Raw genomic sequence first — 19,183 nt, 5'->3', positions numbered from 1 at the left:
CAAGTAATTTTTCCAACAATTCTTTACAGACAGATTATTTCACTTATAATTCACTGTATCACACTTCCAGTGGGTCAGACGTTTGCATACACTAAGTTGACTGTGCCTTTAAACAGCTTGGAAAATTCCTGAAAATTATGTCATGGCTTTAGAAGCTTCTGATAGGCTAATTTACATAATTTAAGTCAATTGGAGGTGTACCTGTGGATGTATTTCAAGTCCTACCTTCAAACTCAGTGCCTCTTTGCTTGACATCATGGGAAAATAAAAAGAAATCAGCCAAGACCTCAGGAAAAAAATTGGAGACCTCTCCAAGTCTGGTTCGTTCTTGGGAGCAATTTCCAAACACCTGAAGGTACCATGTTTATCTGTACAAACAATAGTACGCAAGTATAAACACCATGGGACCACGCAGCCGTCATACTGCTCAGGAAGGAGACGCGTTCTGTCTCCTAGAGATTAACACACTTTAGTGCGAAAAGTGCAAATTATTTGCAGAACAACAGCAAAGGACCTTGTGAAGATGCTGGAGCAAACAGGTACAAAAGTATCTATATCTACAGTAAAATTAGTCCTATATCGACATAACCTGAAAGGCCGCTCAGCAAGGAAGAAGCCACTGCTCCAAAACCGCCATAAAAAAGCCAGACTACGGTTTGCAACTGCACATGGGGACAAAGATTGTACTTTTTGGAGAAATGTCCTCTGGTCTGATGAAACAAAAATAGAACTGTTTGGCCATAATAACCATCGTTACATTTGGAGGAAAAAGGGGGAGGCTTGCAAGCTGAAGGACACCATCCCAACCGTGAAGCACGGGGATGGCAGGATCATGTTGTGGGGGTGCTTTGCTGCTGGAGGGACTGGTGAACTTCACAAAATAGATGACATCATGAGGTAGGAAAATTATGTGGATATATTGAAGCAACATCTCAAGACATCAGTCAGGAAGTTAAAGCTTGGTCGCAAATGGGTCTTCCAAATGGACAATGACCCCAAGCATACTTCCAAAGTTGTGGCAAAATGTCTTAAGGATAACAAAGTCAAAGTATTGGAGTGGCCATCACAAAGCCCTGACCTCAATCCTATAGAAAATGTGTGGGCAGAACTGAAAAAGCGTGTACGAGCCAGGAGGCCTACAAACCTGACTCAGTTACACCAGCTCTGTCAGGAGGAATGATGGCGCAGTCACAGGGCCGATGTGGATTAAGCGACGTGGCACTGGCCTGCTGAAAACCTCCCGGAGGTCCTGGTACTCCGTGGGAATGGCAGAGAGGTCCGGGGCTTTTCCCAAGCCCACAGGAATACGTCCTGGGGCAGGCAGCTCCGACTTCCGGCAATGTGCATGGATAGAACCAGTAGCCCAGTCGATCAGCGGATTATGCCTCTGGAGCCAGGAAAATCCCAAAACCATATGTGCACGAGGGGATCCGATGGGTAGGAACTGCATAGACTCGCTGTGATTACCGGACACTCTCAGGTTAATGGGACACGTAGTTTGGGTAACTCTGCCAATAGAGCACCCATCCAATGCTCTGACATCCATGGGAATGTAGAGGGGTTGTGTAGGGATTCCTAGCTCCGACAACAGGGTAGCGTCCATAAGGCTCTCGTCGGCCCCAGAGTCTATGAGCACCCGAAGAGATTTTGACCGGTCACCCAACAACAGGGTAGCATGGAGAGGGGTGCGAGAAATGGAAGATGGGAAACTCCCCGTACTGCTCATCAGCGCACTAGTACCTAATAGATAAAGAATGTGCCGTAGCTCCACAATACAGACAGCTCTGGATGTTAAGTCAAGTCTGCGTAAGCGCTCAGCAGGAGACCATCTAGCCCTGCCCAGTTGCATGGGTTCTGGAGAAGACGACTCGACAGCCCTCGTGACCTCTGAGAGAACTCGGGTGACATCAGATCCACTCTGAAATGTGGGCTTCTGGGATTTCTCGGAGGCAAGGTGTAAATTGAGGACAAGCGTCATCGAAAGAGAACAGACTCCCTCTTACGTTGCCGTTACCGCCCATCAATCCGGTTGGTCAAGGCTATGAGGGAGTCAAGGTCCAGCGGCAGCTCACGGGTTACGAGCTCGTCTATAATCTAATCACCTCTGATAATCTGTGAAGGAATGCGTTAAACAGGGCTTCCGGGTTCCAGGCACTCTCAGCCGCCAACATGCGAAAATCTACCCCACACTCTGCCACACTACGGGAACCCTTACGTAGTTGGAGAAGATTACGAGCTGCCTCCCTCCCGGACAACGGAGAATTGAACCTCCGCCACAAACTCCTCCAGTCTGAGGCAAACGGTGGATTGTTTCTCCCACACCACCGTACCCCAGGCAAGAGCCCTCCCGGACTTCAGCGTTATCACGTACGCTATCCTCCAGCGATCCGAGGGAAATGAAGAGGGTTGCAGCTCAAAGATGAGGGTACACTGGTAGAGAAATGCCCGGCAGGATCCGGGATCTCCAGCGTAGCTCTCTGGAGGAGGTAAGTGGGGTTCTTGGGACGCCGGGGTAGAAATACAGCTGGTAGCGGGGTATTTGACAGTCTAGGGGTGTTACTGTATTGGCGGGCTGCCTCACAGACAAACCGTGGAATTTGCTTCAGCAATATGTTGAAAGCACGGTCCTGGCGTTCCGCCAAGGTCTGGAGTCCTCCCAGAAGACCTTGAAGTAACTTGTGTCTTCCAATGGTGACTCCCTGGGAGGAGACGGCGTTGTGGAGCTGGTTCGAGTCTGCTGGGTCAGTCATGGCCAGTTCGTACTATCACAACTCAGGATATGACCCAGATGCAGACACAGGAGGCGGATAGTACAGTACTCAGATCATTTATAAACACGAGGCAGGCAAAGGGCAGGTAGAGGACAAGCAGAGGTTCGTGAGTCAGGCTGGTACAGGACGGTAGGCAGGCATGGGGTCAGGGCAGGCTGAATGGTCAGAACCGGGAAAAACTAGGAAACGAAACTTGAGGAACAGGAAGATGTGAAAGCACGCTGGTAAGACAAGACAAGACGGAACTGGCAACAGAGAACACAGGTATAATGTGGCAGATGGGCAACACCTGGAGGGGGGTGGAGACAAGCATAAAGACAGGGGAAACAGATCAGGGTGTGACAGTGATAGACATTTGGGTGACAACTAAACCAAAAAGAAGACATAGATTTTCCATTGGAATTTGGAATTTGGTTGTGCTTTTAGATGGTTGAAGCATAGGTATAACACATTGAAAATTCAACTATCTTTTTGAGTTGAGACACTCATTGACCAGTGTCTCAAACAAATATTACCCAGTTATCCATGTTGAAATTACATAGTGGTCCCAGTGGGAAGCATTTCCTGACAAGGCTTTGCAGGTGTAGAATGAGACCTTGTTTGAGCTGAGTGTAGAATATGTTGAATTTGAAAACGTACTGCTTGTGAACAGTCTGATGTTAAATAGACAGTGAAAACATGTCTGTTCTGTGACTTACAGTATAGAAACACTGTGTCATCAACTTGGACCATCAACTGTGTTTTAGGGATGGGAAGTTTGGCTCTTTTTACTGACTCTGATCTTTTTTAACTTGTTCAGTCAATAGAATGGCTAATTTCTTTCATTTGATTCAGTAATGCCCAGGGCACGTAGGATCACCTACCAGCGAACGATGGATTAAAAATCTGGGGGGAAAAAAATCAGGATTCTACAAGCCTATTGTTCATCATAGGGGTCTTGTTATTCGAGCTGTCATTTGTGACTGAGACTTATAAAAGTGTGCTTCAAACAATGTACATTGCAAATTCACATTTTAGTAATTTAGCAGATGCTCTTATCCAGAGTGATTGACAGTAGTGAGTTCACACATTTTTATTTGTACTGGTCCCCGTGGGAATCGAACCCCCAACCCTTGCATTGTAAGTGTCATGCTCTATCAACTGAGCCACACAGGACCCCTGCTTACTGATGCCTTTGAAGCGAGGTCGAGTTACGAACTGCACATCACTTCTGGCGTTTGCCCAATGCTTCAGACACACTGTTTTAGAACACGCGTGTGCCGACGCATTTCCGTGTGACAGTTTTCTTAAGCTAGTTTTGGTAAACGTGTGTGTGTGTGTGCTACGTGTATGTGTATTTGTTAGGTGGAGTTGTATATGAAACGTGTATGTGTGTTTGAACAGGCGGACTGGGTGTCAGAGATACGACCGCCAGAGAAGTGGCCTGAGGCTGGGAGGCTGAGGTTCGAAAACTTCAAGGTCCGCTACCGACCTGAACTGGACTTGGTGCTGCACGGGATCACCTGCGACATCGACAGCACAGAGAAGGTGGGTGAGAGAGACAGAGAGACCAGCGTCAGACAATACACATACCGTGGGGTCCGAAATGATTTACACCCTTGATAAAGTTGAGCAATAATGACTGTATAAAATGAATCATTCAAATACAGAGCTATATTGTATGCACATTTTCTGTAAATTATTATACTATTTTTATACTAAACAATTGCTCAGAGAAAGAGATTTTGTTTAACAAATAATATTAATTTTCCTCAAAAAGGTAGGGTTCAAACAGTCATTATTGCTAATCTTTATCAAGGTTGTCAATCATTTTGACCCCACTGTCTGGTATCATATTTCACATACCATGTCGACAAAGAAACAATGTATATACTGTAACAGTCTACATGCAAAGAAAACTGATGGGACCTATAATAAGTATTCACCCCCCAAGACTTTTTCACATTTTGTTGTGTTACAAAGTGGTATTGAAATGGATTTAAATGTTGTTTTTGTCATTGATCTAAAAAACCAAATCTATAATATCAAAGTGAAAATAATAACGTTATAAATGTTTACAAATTAATACAAAATAAACAACTAAAATATATTATTCACCTCTTTGTTATGGCAAGCCTAAATTAGTTCAGGAGTAAAAAATTGGCTTTAAAAAATGACATGTTAAATTGTCTCACTCTGTATGACATCACGTCTGATAAAGAAGGGCAGCAATTGGTGTATTGGCCATACAGTATACCACAAACCTCCGAGGTGCTTTATTGCTATTATAAACTCGTTACCAATGTAATTAAAAGCGTAAAAATACCTGTGGTATACGGTGTGATCAGTGGAGGAAGGGGAGGACCAATTTCAACAAACGTACTAACTAAACATATTAACATGTAACCAAATAATTGATTAAAACTGTTTTGCAATGAAGGTCTACAGTAGCCTCAATAGCACTCTGTAGGGTAGCACTATGGTGTAGCCGGAGGATAGTTAGTTTCTGTCCTCCTCTGGGTACATTGACTTCAATACAAAACCTAGGAGGCTCGTGATTCTCACCCCCTTCCATAGACTTGCACAGTAATTATGACCATTTCCAAACTATCAGAGCTCTTGCCATGCTGTCCACCCAATCAAAGGATCAGAGAATGAATCTAGTACTGAAAGCATAAGCTCCAGCTAGCTTGCATTGCAGTGCATAAAATGTGGTTAGTAGTTGACTCAAAGAGCGAGGAAGACAACAGTTGAACAGTTAGAATTTAAAAAAAATGTTTTTATTAAAAAGCAAGAGAGAGTGAGCTAGCTATATTTCTGAATTTTTCACTTACTTATTTAGAGAATGCAGCTAACTAGTTTAGACTACTCAAACAGAGAGGGATGCTATGTTAGCTAGCTGGCTATGGCTATCCAACACTGGAACTCTTCCAAGTCAAGATAAGCTTATCGTTTTATTAATTTATTGCCACAGGGGCACGTGGGTGTAACTGCTAAACTCCTTGCTGACTGTACACTGTACTACATGATTGTAGCAGGTTTACTAACTTGTTAGTTTTAGTAGCCATGTTGAATATGATGTTATAATAGGGTGACAACAATGTAAGCTGTGTGTAGCAGTTAGCGTTTATGATATGAAGTTTTGGCTTGGAATTTTTTTTTTTACCTGGTCACAGACAGCTGATGTTTTGTGCACTGAAGTCCACAAGGGAGGGAAAAGGTGTGAGGAAGAGAGAGCGTAGATGCGAGAAGAAATTATACAACGATCAAAGGTCTAATGCCGTATGTATGCGGCTGCTATGAAAGTGAATCCTGTTTGCGTGTGAGTGGGTGTATTCCTTCCACCGATTCTGTTGAAAAACATTTTGTAAACGGAAGTAAATGTAACGAAACAAGGATAAACATACCTGTCCAATATAAACTATTGTTTGCAATTGTTGGAATAATGATCACACCCTAGATCAGCTACATGCCGGCAAGAGTGTGCAAGGTGGTATTGAATGTGTCCGTCTGTCACATTGATTACTCAAATTCCTCTCCACTTGCGCACCTAGCGTACGTTGTAAACTTCAACATTCATAACCTAGGTTGTAGCATCCTCATGATGGGTATAGGGAGAATTTGAGTATGTTACAATGTTACATTGAGCTGGGTGAATGGAATATGAATGACAGTCATCCAAAATGCTTTAATGAAAAATAAGGCTAAAAACAATCGGGGACGTCGGTCAAGGTGCCTTGCAAGGATTCGACGGTGAGTGAGTAATCCTGCTTTACCATCAGTCCTATTAGCCAATGTGCAATCATTCACAACTCTTTACTGCCCTCTTAACTGCTAGGCTACTTGCCACCCTACACAGGGACACGATCAGTCACTGCTATAGAGTTGGACAGAGGGCACACTTGGTCCAAAGCCTGTTTTATCATGGCCAGCGCCATTAAGAACTGCCACAAATTTTTAAGCAAACATTACATAACTGCAGGTGGCAGTAAACCACCAACATTGGCTTAATACTTGTTCTTTAGTACATCTCTATGGTCATAACCCATCTGCAACAAGAATTAAAGCAATACTCAAAGTCTTACTGAACGTCCTCCATCTTGTCCAGATCGGTATAGTGGGTCGAACAGGTGCTGGGAAGTCCAGTCTGACCAACTGCCTGTTTAGAATCATCGAGGCAGCAGAGGGACGGATCTTGATCGATGGGACAGACATCGCTACTCTAGGCCTACATGACCTCAGGACCAGACTGACTATTATACCACAGGTAACGCACACACAGAAATGCATGTATGCACGCTTACACACACATGCACGCACCCACAGACACACACCCTTATAAATGGCACAAACCTTATAATATTTTGACATGATGACATTTGTTTCTCCATTCGGTCTGTGTGTAGGACCCAGTGCTGTTCTCAGGGACGCTGCGTATGAACCTAGACCCGTTTGAGACCTTCAGTGATGAGGAGATCTGGCGCGTCCTCGAGCTGTCCCATTTGAAGGAGTACGTGGGGGGGTTACAGGAAGGACTGACCCACGAAGTGTCAGAGGGGGGAGAGAACCTCAGGTGGGTTACACTCACATACCCGCACACTTCAGATACAAGGGCATCGTTGAAACTGAAACGCTGTCACCTTCGATTTGAAGAATAACTTTTATGTACTAGAAATATCTTGTTAGCTAGCTGCCCATTGCTAGTTGGTTGGATGGGCAGCCAGGCAGGTTGGAACTACTGCATAGCTAGCTAGTATTATTTCAGTGATAATGCCCTCGAAGCCAGTGTTTAGAGGATATATTTGCACTGGTGTTGTTAGGCCCGTGTTGTTAGTGCCAATATATCCTCCAAACACCGACTTCGAGGGCATTATAACTTTCATACAACGTGTTACTCAAATAATGTGTAATATTCAAATAATGAATATGGATGGGCAGCCAGGCAGGTTGGAACTACTGCATAGCTAGCTAGTATTATTTAAGTGATAATGCCCTCGAAGCCAGTGTTTAGAGGATATATTTGCACTGGTGTTGTTAGGCCCGTGTTGTTAGTGCCAATATATCCTCCAAACACCGACTTCGAGGGCATTATAACTTTCATACAACGTGTTACTCAAATAATGTGTAATATTCAAATAATGATTGACATATTTTCATTCAAACTTTTTTGGGGGGATTAAGTTATTCATACTATTTCATCCTTTCACAAGATATAGTCCCGAGACAAATCTAGGGTTGCTACCCAAGCCGGCTGGTTCGGTTGCCAGAGACGGGACCCAGTCGTTCAGTCTTTCTGTTCTGTATCTATGGACGCGACCCTGTTGTTCAGTCTTTTTGTTCTCTATCTATGGACGCGACCCTGTCGTTCATTCTAAATGTTCCATTGCCATACTGCTTGCTAGCTAACCAACTACAGCTAAGTTACAGTCACGTCAAAAAGTGCAGCGAGAATAACAGCAAAGTAGACACATTTACATTTGTTTAAGCTGTTTTCTAGTGACATTTATTTGGATAACAATGAGCTAATGAGGCACAATTTGGCCTGGCATTGACAATGTGCTCACTAGTCAGGACACTGTTGTTCAGAGGAGCTAGCCAACGACACCGCTAACACAATCACTTCAAACTGAAGCTGGAAAACTAGCTGCACTTAGATTAATTTGACGTTTTCTTCAATTGACAATTATTTGTATATATCCATAAAAATAATGCCAGCTCATTCATGATTTAGACTGGTTGAGAAAAACTGCCTGCCTGCCTGTCTCCTCCCGACACATTCATTACTATGGGGAAGCTGGCGATTGAATTTGAACATTGAAACAATGTTGCAAATGTCGGAGAGACAGACAGGTTTATGCAAATTTCTGCTGTTAAAAACTAAATGTTAGTCTAAAATAAATGTGAGAATGTCTAGATGCTTTTTATAGTGGAGATCAAGTTTATGAAGTGCCTGGCTAGGCTGATGAGACAGTGGATTGTGCAGTCAGATGGAAGAGCGTAAATTTGAACTTGAATTTTTAAAATTGTAAGTAATTTTAACGTCATAGATTTAGAAGGTGGTACCTTGTGGAATAGACACTGGCTGGAATGCGGTTTAAACCAATCAGCATTCAGGATTAGACCCACCCATTGTATGAAGATCAACAAACAAGGCAATACCTGCTCTATTTTATCACCAATAAACCCATCCGTTTTAAAATGTGTTTAGAATATGTCAATCTAGGAAACCAGGCAAAAAAAAAATGTTTTGGTTTGTTGTTAGCTTGTTAGCTGGGTAGCCAGATCAAATGATGACCAAATATACAGTATCTGACAACATTTTGACTGTAGCCAACCTTTATTCATTATAATTTGAAAATTAACTCATTACGATAATCATTTTCAAGGTTTAATGGCAACCTAAAAAGAGCTAACTTACTGTTGTGAATCTGAGGAAATAAAAGCAGAGCATTCTGTCGGAGAAATCAAAAACTTCTTGATGCTGTCACTGTCAGGTTACCATGACAGCGACTAAAACAACAGGGTCAAAGTTGAAAAATGCTAAAGTTTCTGCGACAAGGAAAATGACAGCCGCATCGACAATCTACAGACAGTCGGTCTGAGTAGAAATGTAATGTTATTTTGGCCAACGACACTTGTTGTATTCTAATGGTCTACTGACATATAAGACGATATAGCAGCCTTTTAGGTATTACTCAACTCTGCACAAAAGACATCCGCACAGGGATCGTATTATCATTCAGATGATAGCATATGGAGGGGGAAATCAGTGGAAGCAAGTCCCTGCAGCAATGTTCTAACATCTCACTAGATGAGTGGAGGCTTTTATAGCAGCAAAGGGGGGACCAACTCCATATTATTGCCATGACTTTGGAATGAGATATTTGACGTGCAGGTGTCCACATATATTTTGACAGGTTGTACATGTTTCCATTACAGTATTGGTCAGAGACAGTTGTTGTGTCTGGCCCGTGCCCTGCTGAGGAAGTCTCGTATTCTGATTCTGGACGAGGCTACAGCTGCTGTGGACCTAGAGACAGACAGCCTGATCCAGAAAACCATACGACGAGAGTTCTCCCATTGCACTGTACTCACCATCGCACACAGACTCCACAGCATCCTGGACAGTAGCAGGTAACACACATGCATATACACAGTATAGTCACTCCTATGGTGTCAAATGTAACACTATGTTGGGGTTTATATGGTCCCATCCCCATTTTGTGTTAAAACTACTCTGGTCATGGTGCTGATATTTTTGGAGTTAAAATGACACTAAATGGCTTTAAAAGGAATCTGTCTCAATCAACTCCAGTTATCAACACTAACTCCAGGGAGCGTATCACTCTCTTGAGGGCTAAGATAACTTCCAGTAGTCAATTTAACCTTCATTCTTTTAACACTGTGATTTCAACTATCCTTGATTTACTGTGTACTTAGACACACACACACACACACACACACACACACACAAATAAACTTTATGACAAGAGTTTTCTCACAGATCTTGTTGCATGGCAACTGAAACTCTGAAACAGTTGACTCTCACTCATCCTTTCCTCCCTCGTCTCCCGCTCCCTCTATCCCTCTCTCTCTAACACGTTCAGGGTGATGGTGCTGGATGCTGGGAAGATCGTGGAGTTTGACTCTCCCAGCACTCTCTTCAACAAACAGGGTCACTTCTATTCCATGGCAAGGGATGCTGGTATCACTACAGTGGACAGCACTGCTCTGGACAGCACTGCATTGGATAGCACTGCTCTCTGAGACTTGGGACTTGTTCTACAGTTGGTCTCAGAGAGGGCAGAATCATGCCTTAACTGCAGAGGGGATGCTAGCCCCTGGTGTTGATTGTAAAATAGAGAATGTGTTCTCAATAACTTACCAGAGGGGTATATTACAAAGCAGTATCAACAAGTTAACCGGGTAACATTATGAGGCTTAAGTTGAATATGGGCTATTGAGAAATATTATACCATTTCAAAAAGACTACTTCTTTGTGATAAAGATGCATGCCAAATGTTATTTTTCTCATGTGTTTATTTCTGACTGATTTTATACACATTTTTGCAGCCTGTTATTGATATAAAGACTGTTTGATCTGTGAGGTGTATTTCAATGAAGGTTGGTTTGATTAAGAACGTTATATAAGCAGTGAAGGTGTCAAACTTGACTTAAGAAAAAAAAAGATTGATTTACAAAAAGGATAATATAGTATGTGATTTAGTTTTGAAGATCAATCAAAATAAATATCATACCTTAAGGAATTCACTCTTACATTGTAAAACGAGTTGTCCCCAAAACAATGGAACTACTCTTTAGTATAGACATAGTTCAAAAAAACAATTTATAGCTAAAACCATTTAACTTCACAATGTGATCGTATGAATCAAACCAACCTTCAAAAGACCAATTACTGAAAAAAAGATCAGAATGGGGCTGCTGTGTAAATGCAGCCATGTAAAACTGTGAGAAGTCCGAAAGAAATCTGAATTGGTTTCTTAGGGTGGCTGTGTGAACAGCCATAAGGTCATGAAAAGGTGGGAAAAGGTGGGAAATATGCTGGCCATTATTAACACTAACATGATCAACATGTAAAATGTCCTCATGGTTTTTGAAGGACACAGCTTAGAAATGTCTGAAATATTTTTGTGATGCTTTCTAACCTTATCATAATCTCAAAACTGCTGTCAATATTATTTTATTATGTATTTTAATATGCATCTGGAAATGCATGTGAAATGTATTCATATATTAGAAAAAAATTTGATCTGCCCAATTTGAAATATTTCACGTCCTGAAAATAAATCAAATTTGCCATACATTTAAATGTAACATCTGATTTCATATCTGCAATGAAAAAGGAAATGGTGAATCAACTGTGAAAGTAATGTAGATTGTGTGAGAGTTTATTGAGCATGTTCTAAGCTGACATATGGAATTTTTTTCAGGTCACACCATGGATTGTTTAGTTTTTTATTTTATTTAGAATTTTAGGACTTATTTAGTGATAAATAGTTTTTATTTTTGGGGGATGAAATATTGAATTTGGCCTTGACTACTATAGCCCTTAGGGATGCATTGAAAAACAGGAATAGTAAAACAGGAATAGGGGCCAGGTGTGCGCAATGAACGTTCCAGAGGGATCCGTGACACTGATAGTCAGCAGCAGCAGGTCACAGTGAAATACAGTACCAGTCAAAAGTTTGGACACACCTACTCAGGGTTTTTGTTTATTTTTTACTATTTTCTACATTGTAGAATAATAGTGAATACATCCAAACGATGAAATAACACATATGGAATCATGTAGTAACCAAACAAGTTTTAAACAAATTCTTCAAAGTAGCCACCCTGCGGTCCAACTCATTCCAAACCATCTCAATTGGGTTGAGGTCGGGTGATTGTGGAAGGCCAGGTCATCTGATGCAGCACTCCATCACTCTCCTTCTTGGTCAAATAGCCCTTACACAGCCTGGAGGTGTGTTGGGTCATTGTCCTGTTGAAAAACAAATGATAGTCCCATAAGTGCAAACCAGATGGGATGACGTATCGCTGCAGAATGCTGTGGAATTCCCTGAATTCTGAATAAATCACTTAGTGTCAACAGCAAAGCATCCCCCCCACCATCACACCTCCTCCTCCATGCTTCACGGTTTGAACCACACATGGGGACATCATCCATACACCTACTCTGCGTCTCACAAAGTCATGGCGGTTGGAACCAAAAATCTCAAATTTGGGCTCAGACAAAAGGACAGATTTCCAGCGGTCTGTCCATTGTTCACGTTTCTTGTCCCAAACAAGTCTCTTCTTATTATTGGTGTCCTTAAGTAGTGGTCTCTTTACAGCAATTCGACCATGAAGGCCTGATTAACGCAGTCTCTTCTGAGCAGTTTATGTTGAGATGTGTCTGTTACTTGAACTCTGTGAAGCAATTTTTTTGTGCTGGAATCTGAGGTGCAGTTAACTCTAATGAACTCATCCTCTGCAGCAGAGTCTTCCTTTCCTGTGGCGGTCCTCATGAGAGCCAGTTTCATCGTAGCGCTTATGGTTTTTGCGACTGCACTTGTTCTGGGTAAGTAATGATGGACTGTAATGATGGACTGTCATTTTTCTTTGCTTATTTGGTCTTTTACCAGATAGGGCTATCTTCTGTATACCAACCCTACCTTGTCACAACACAACTGATTGGCTCAAATGTATTAAGAAGGAAAGAAATTCCACAAATTAACTTTTAACAAGGCACACCTGTTAATTGAAATGCATTCCAGGTAACTACCTCATGAAGCTGGTTGCGAGAATGCGAAGAGTGTGCAAAGCTGTCATCAAGGCAAAGGATCTCAAATATAAAATATATTTGGATTTGTTTAACACTTTTTTGGTAACTACATGATTCCATATGTGTTATTTAATAGTTTTGATGTCTTCATAGTTATTCTACAATATAAAACATTTCAATAAAGAACAACCCTTGAATGAGTAGGTGTGTCCAAACTTTTGACTGGTATTGTATATATAAAAAATAAAAAAATGCCATGATGGCCACGATGCAATTGAGAAATAGCACAAAAACCCACAACCCATGACCAATACATTTTCACCAGCAACATCGTTTTCAAAGTAGCCCATTTTTTTGCCGGAAAACTGTGGACATGGCAACTCCGCTTCCAGAAGCTGTATTGTTTCAGAATGTGGGGGGACATGACCCCTCTCCCCATCCCCAGTGGAAGTTGCGCCCCTGTACATAGTCACCGTAAAGCACCACTGCAGTGTTAAAAAAAGTCGTATTACACAACCTTGAGTGCACAATTACTTTTCTACAAGAGGTTACGAATGAAAACAATGAGTGACACATTGTCATAAAAAACGTAATTTTGATAAATATATTCATACTATTTCATCCCTCCATGAGAATATAGTACCAACACAAATCTAGGATTGCCAGCCAAGCCGACTGTTCGTCCGTTCAATTGGCAGGTTGCTATGCAGCGCAGGCGCTGCTGATGCTGATGGTGATAGCACTATCCACGGTGCTGACTGCCATTTAGCTGGAACTGGTGGGTGGTTCTCGGTGGCATTCTCAGTTCCAGGCGCAACCTGACAGGGCCCGATGGGATCTGTGTTTTAAAAATTGATTCGGACTGGATTCGGACTAAAAAGTTATGTCACCAAAATCCCTCATTTAATGAGACCAGTGGCGATTTTAGTATGTAAATCTTGGTGGGGCAAACAAACAAAAAATGTTGGTGATGCATGCCAGCAAGTCACTACACAAAACTAAACAATACATTAATTGCACTATAACGGTGACAAACGGTGCCCACAAACTGTTAGGGCCAACATAAAGCTGTCCCAACAGCAGAGTCCCAACAGCAGTCCCAACACCTTACCACTGCTACTCCTGGCTATCAGTGGAGCCTTGTCTGGCAACGAAACAGTTCATTCAGTCTTATTTACTGACGTATTTACTGAAAAAACATACCTGATATGGCTGACTTGCTGAAACAAATGTGGTTTCTGCTGTCAATTGAGATGTACAAACTATGGCATAAGGGGACGACAAGCGGATTAGAGGCAATCCGTAATTTAGATTAAGACATTAACGAGCGAGCTAGGATGGACGTAGTCAATATAACTATTTGTTCAGCACTTTTCAAATGCACAGCGACACAATTCTTCTTCCCTGTACACCAAGTCAGAATGGTAGGATAAATAAAGGGAGCGTATAAGCAGACAATGAAAGCTCTTACAATATTCGATGGTTACATTTCTCTAAAACAGGTTATAGGCTACATGTGCACCACCAAGTCAAAACCTAGCAAACAACTAAATAATACAAGCCCTGCCAGGCTGCCTGTTTTTACCCAGATTCAAAAGATTTGCAGCCGCCTTGATGCTGTATTGAGCCTCCTCCGCAGTCTCTCGTTCCACTCCCTACGGAATTTGCTTGTAAAGATCCCTCTCAAATGTCAGTTGAATCAGCAGCCCTTTCCTCCTGTGAAACATGCTCCGTCTGTGCTTACGGAATAAATTTTTCAATGTTGAAAAATAGTTATCGCAAATTGCTGTGGATGCTCCAAATGTTAATCCCAGCTCCAATGCCATCATCAAAGTAGGCATAGCTGTTAGAGGACTGGAGTATCTGTACAAAATGCTCTACATGACGTTAGTCCATTTTTCTTCTCCAGATCAGGCGACAGTAGACTCCGTTTCCACGAAGTCTGGCAGTGGTTTCACCTTGTCCACATCCATAAAGGTTTCATTCTCTGGGTGCAAGGCACACAGGGCCTCAACAAGTTGGCTGTTTCGTTCGTTAAATCTTTCTGACATTTCTCCTAGTCCAGCATCCAGAGTGCTGAAAAAAGGTATTTCGCACTCCCTCTCATTATCATTATTTTATTTCATGCCGCCATTTTAGTTAACCATGGATTGAAATTCATGATTGGTTGTGTATAAAATCTCCAGAATTACCTATGTTTACCTTTGAAGATGTTAAATGACATTATGCTTATCCTTGTAATTCCCATCAAAACAATTTTATTAACATTATTATTTTCTTGGCCAAATAGTATATTCACAAATGTAAATGGGGTGGGAGAATGTAATATTGTTTTGTTATTTTCATTGAACTGTTACAATTTTATAAATCCCTCAAACTTCTGAAACTTAAAAAGTTGGAAAAATTATTATAAGTCATGTCTCTGAATGTCTGTTAATGTCTCATTACCTTGTCAAATATTAATGATGTCCTGAATTATTATACGTACACAACAAATCGGTGTGGCATGACGGAGTGGGCAGATTGTGGGACAGAATAGGGATACAAAACTGAGGGGCACAATATTCCAACTAAGGGGGCAATTCCCCATTCTGCACCCTCATTGCTACTAACAGTTTACTGCACAACATACACTTAGCATTAATTTCTTAGCTACAGTATACATATCTCCCTGGCATATTACATCAGTTGTGCACCAGTGTACAATACATTTTTGTACTCACCTTGTTTTGCTGTGCTCACTTGAACAGGAAGGTGGCGTGGCAATCCTTCATGGGCAAATTTTGTCATCAAAGTCTGGCATGCTCTGGATTTATGGGGCTTTCAAGACAACTGGGAACTCGGGAGAAAACAAGGTTGAATCATGATGACGTCAGTGATCTTCAGGTCGTAGCTCTAGAAAGAGTTCCCGATTTACAATTCCGAGTTGGATTACCGTTCAAAACATATTTTTTCAGTCGGAGCTCATTTTTCCCAAGTTCTCAGTTGACTTGAACTCACAGAAGTCAGATTTCCCAGTTAACAGTTGCTTTGAGCGCAACATAAATCATGCTGGATTGACAGCCTGACCAATGTTGAATGTTTATCATTTTAAGGCTTGAAAATAAACCCTTAAACCCAGAATTGGGACCACACACACACTCCACTGAATAGTAGGCTAGTGATTGATTTGCAATGCTTCCAAACCACTCATTGTTGAATTTGCGATTTCTAACTAGTTGTGTAATGTTTATGTCCAATGGCCGATGAGCACGATAATCAAATCAAATCAAATTGTATTGGTCACATACACATGGTTAGCAGATGTTATTGCATGTGCCTCTAATTCCGACAGTGCAGCAATATCTAACATGTAATCTAACAGTTCCACAACAACTACCTAAAACAAACAAATCTAAGTAAAGGAATGGAATAAGAGTATATACATATAAATATATGGATGTGCAATGAAAAAGTAGCATAGGCAAGATGCAATAGATGGTATAAAATACATATGAGATGAGTAATGCAAGATATGTAAACATTATTAAAGAGGCATTATTAAATGAAATCAAATCAAATTTTATTTGTCACATACACATGGTTAGCAGATGTTAATGCGAGTGTAGCGAAATGCTTGTGCTTCTAGTTCCGACAATGCAGTAATAACCAACAAGTAATCTAACTAACAATTCCAAAACTACTGTCTTATACACAGTGTAAGGGGATAAAGAATATGTACATAAGGATATATGAATGAGTGATGGTACAGAGCAGCATAGGCAAGATACAGTAGATGGTATCGAGTACAGTATATACATATGAGATGAGTATGTAAACAAAGTGGCATAGTTAAAGTGGCTAGTGATACATGTATTACATAAGGATGCAGTCGATGATATAGAGTACAGTATATACGTATGCATATGAGATGAATAATGTAGGGTAAGTAACATTATATAAGGTAGCATTGTTTAAAGTGGCTAGTGATATATTTACATCATTTCCCATCTATTCCCATTATTAAAGTGGCTGGAGTTGAGTCAGTGTCAGTGTCAGTGTGTTGGCAGCAGCCACTCAATGTTAGTGGTGGCTGTTTAACAGTCTGATGGCCTTGAGATCGAAGCTGTTTTTCAGTCTCTCGGTCCCAGCTTTGATGCACCTGTACTGACCTCGCCTTCTGGATGATAGCTGGGTGAACAGGCATAAAGTGACTAGTGATCCATTTATTAAAGTGGCCAATGATTTCAAGTCGGGATGTAGGCAGCAGCCTCTCTGTGTTAGTGATGGCTGCTTAACAGTCTGGTGGTCTTGAGATAGAACCTGTTTTTCAGTCTCTCAGTCCCAGCTTTGATGCACCTGTACTGACCTCACCTTCCTGATGGTAGCGGGGTTGAACAGGCAGTGGCTCGGGTGGTTGTTGTCCTTGACAAGGATTAAAAAGGACTTTCATGATCATTCATGATCATGACTGCTAGCTAAGATTTTGAAAGTATGATGTTTTATTTGTTTTTTTTTCAGCTAAAAATGTGGGGCTCAAAACAGGTGGGGCTCTGAATGACGGGTCGCCACTGGTTGAGACTGCAAAAAAGCTTTTTTCATGTGACACATGCATACACCTGTGACTGACCAATAGGGTAGGGTCTGAACGTACGATAGCCAATCATATATCACAGCAATACATTTGTTACAACAACTCCATCATAACATTATCACAGATGTGACAGCAAAATGGATGCGGAGGATATTAAAAAGAAACTTGCCACATGGGAAAGTATACTGGATGGTCGGGAAGAAAAGTCAGATGTGTGGAAGATATTTGACTTGGTTGTTGATACAACTAGAGAATCAACTGGCCACGTCAAGTGTAGAGGAAGCATGGCAGGCTGAACCATCGACCAGAGGAGAACAATGCTGAAACCCTCCACTGTGGATCCTGTTTCTATGCGATAATATGTAGAAGATCCTACTTTATGCAAGTAGACAATTCATTTGAAGTAAACTTAAACGCAGAGGTCTACATGTCCTAGTAGCCTACTTCTTCTGACAATTGTTGCATTTTCAGTAAGTTGGTTAATGTCGTTTTAATATTTGTCACGCCCTGGTCTTAGTATTTTGTGTTTTCTATATTTATTTGGTCTGGCCAGGGTGTGACATGGGTTTATTTTGTGTTGTGTTTATGTATGGGGGTTTTTCGTAGGTTTTGGGATTGTGGCTTAGTGGGGTGTTCTAGCAAAGTCTATGGTTGCCTGAGGCGGTTCTCAATCAGAGGCAGGTGATTCTCGTTGTCTCAGATTGGGAACCATATTTAGGCAGCCATATTCTTTGAGTGTTTCGTTTTTTCATTGTTTTGGAAGAGAAGAGAACGTGCGCCATTCTCCTTGCGGAGATGGTGCTAAATCCATCAACACGGTCGGTCCCTGGGATTGGGCTGGCCAACACGATTCGGTTTGCTTGGAAGGAAAAGGAGTTGGAGCCTTTAGGACAGGAAACTTTTGGAAGGATAATATTGATGGGGATTCTAAAGCTGACGGTGAAGGACGTGTTTTGTTTCCAAGGCAACTCGATGGAGGGAGCATACGACGTGGCACTATATACAGAGGAGAAACACGATGATATCCTGAGAAGGGCAAGAGCAGTGGGAGGCGAGAGGCCGATGAGCCACTATGAAATAACAAGCCTGGCGAAGAATAACTTTAGGGTTGTAACTGTCAACATTTGCAACCCATACGTTAAGGATGAAGAGGTGAGGGCCTTTCTGGGGAGATACATGGATAACGTCTCCTCAGCAAGACACCTCAAAGACTCCCTTGGGTTTTGGAATGGGAGGAGAGGCTTCCAGGCCCTCCTCAGAGAGGACCCAAAGGGACATGGTGGCTACCTCCATCCTCCTGCTATGTTCTCCCTAGGGGCTGACAGGGGGACGTTGTTTTATGCACGTCAGCCCCCATTTTGCAGGCGCTGTATGGCCTACGGCCACATATTCGCCTCGTGCAGCACAAGAAAATGCAGATTTTGTAACAAGCCCAAGGCGTGCCACGGGTGTGGCTCGTCAGCACACCTGTGGCGGGGGTGCCCGGCTCGTCAGAGGTCATATGCGTCTGCGGCTGGGGGGGGAGCAGGAGCGGGGGATGGGGGAAGAAGAGGAGGGGAAGGAAGCAAGCCTCATGAC

At 42.0% G+C, this 19,183-nt stretch overlaps 1 protein-coding gene across 1 annotated transcript in view; it reads left to right on the top strand.

The window, feature by feature from the left end:
• The window catches only part of abcc2 (ATP binding cassette subfamily C member 2), a 55,778-nt gene extending 44,204 nt beyond the window's left edge, over window positions 1-11,574 (top strand). Inside the window, exons 28-32 of the mRNA XM_031823317.1 lie at window positions 4,155-4,298; window positions 6,859-7,017; window positions 7,157-7,323; window positions 9,690-9,884; window positions 10,358-11,574. Coding sequence (XP_031679177.1) covers window positions 4,155-4,298; window positions 6,859-7,017; window positions 7,157-7,323; window positions 9,690-9,884; window positions 10,358-10,517 — 825 coding nt within the window. The 3' untranslated portion in view covers window positions 10,518-11,574. The remainder of the gene's footprint in view (window positions 1-4,154; window positions 4,299-6,858; window positions 7,018-7,156; window positions 7,324-9,689; window positions 9,885-10,357) is intronic.
• Window positions 11,575-19,183: the final 7,609 nt, after the last annotated feature.

Source organism: Oncorhynchus kisutch, linkage group LG4, assembly GCF_002021735.2.
Source record: "Oncorhynchus kisutch isolate 150728-3 linkage group LG4, Okis_V2, whole genome shotgun sequence".
NCBI lineage: Eukaryota > Metazoa > Chordata > Actinopteri > Salmoniformes > Salmonidae > Oncorhynchus > Oncorhynchus kisutch.
The sequence above is the reverse complement of the archived record's forward strand: the minus strand, read 5'-3'. Positions and strand labels throughout refer to the sequence as shown.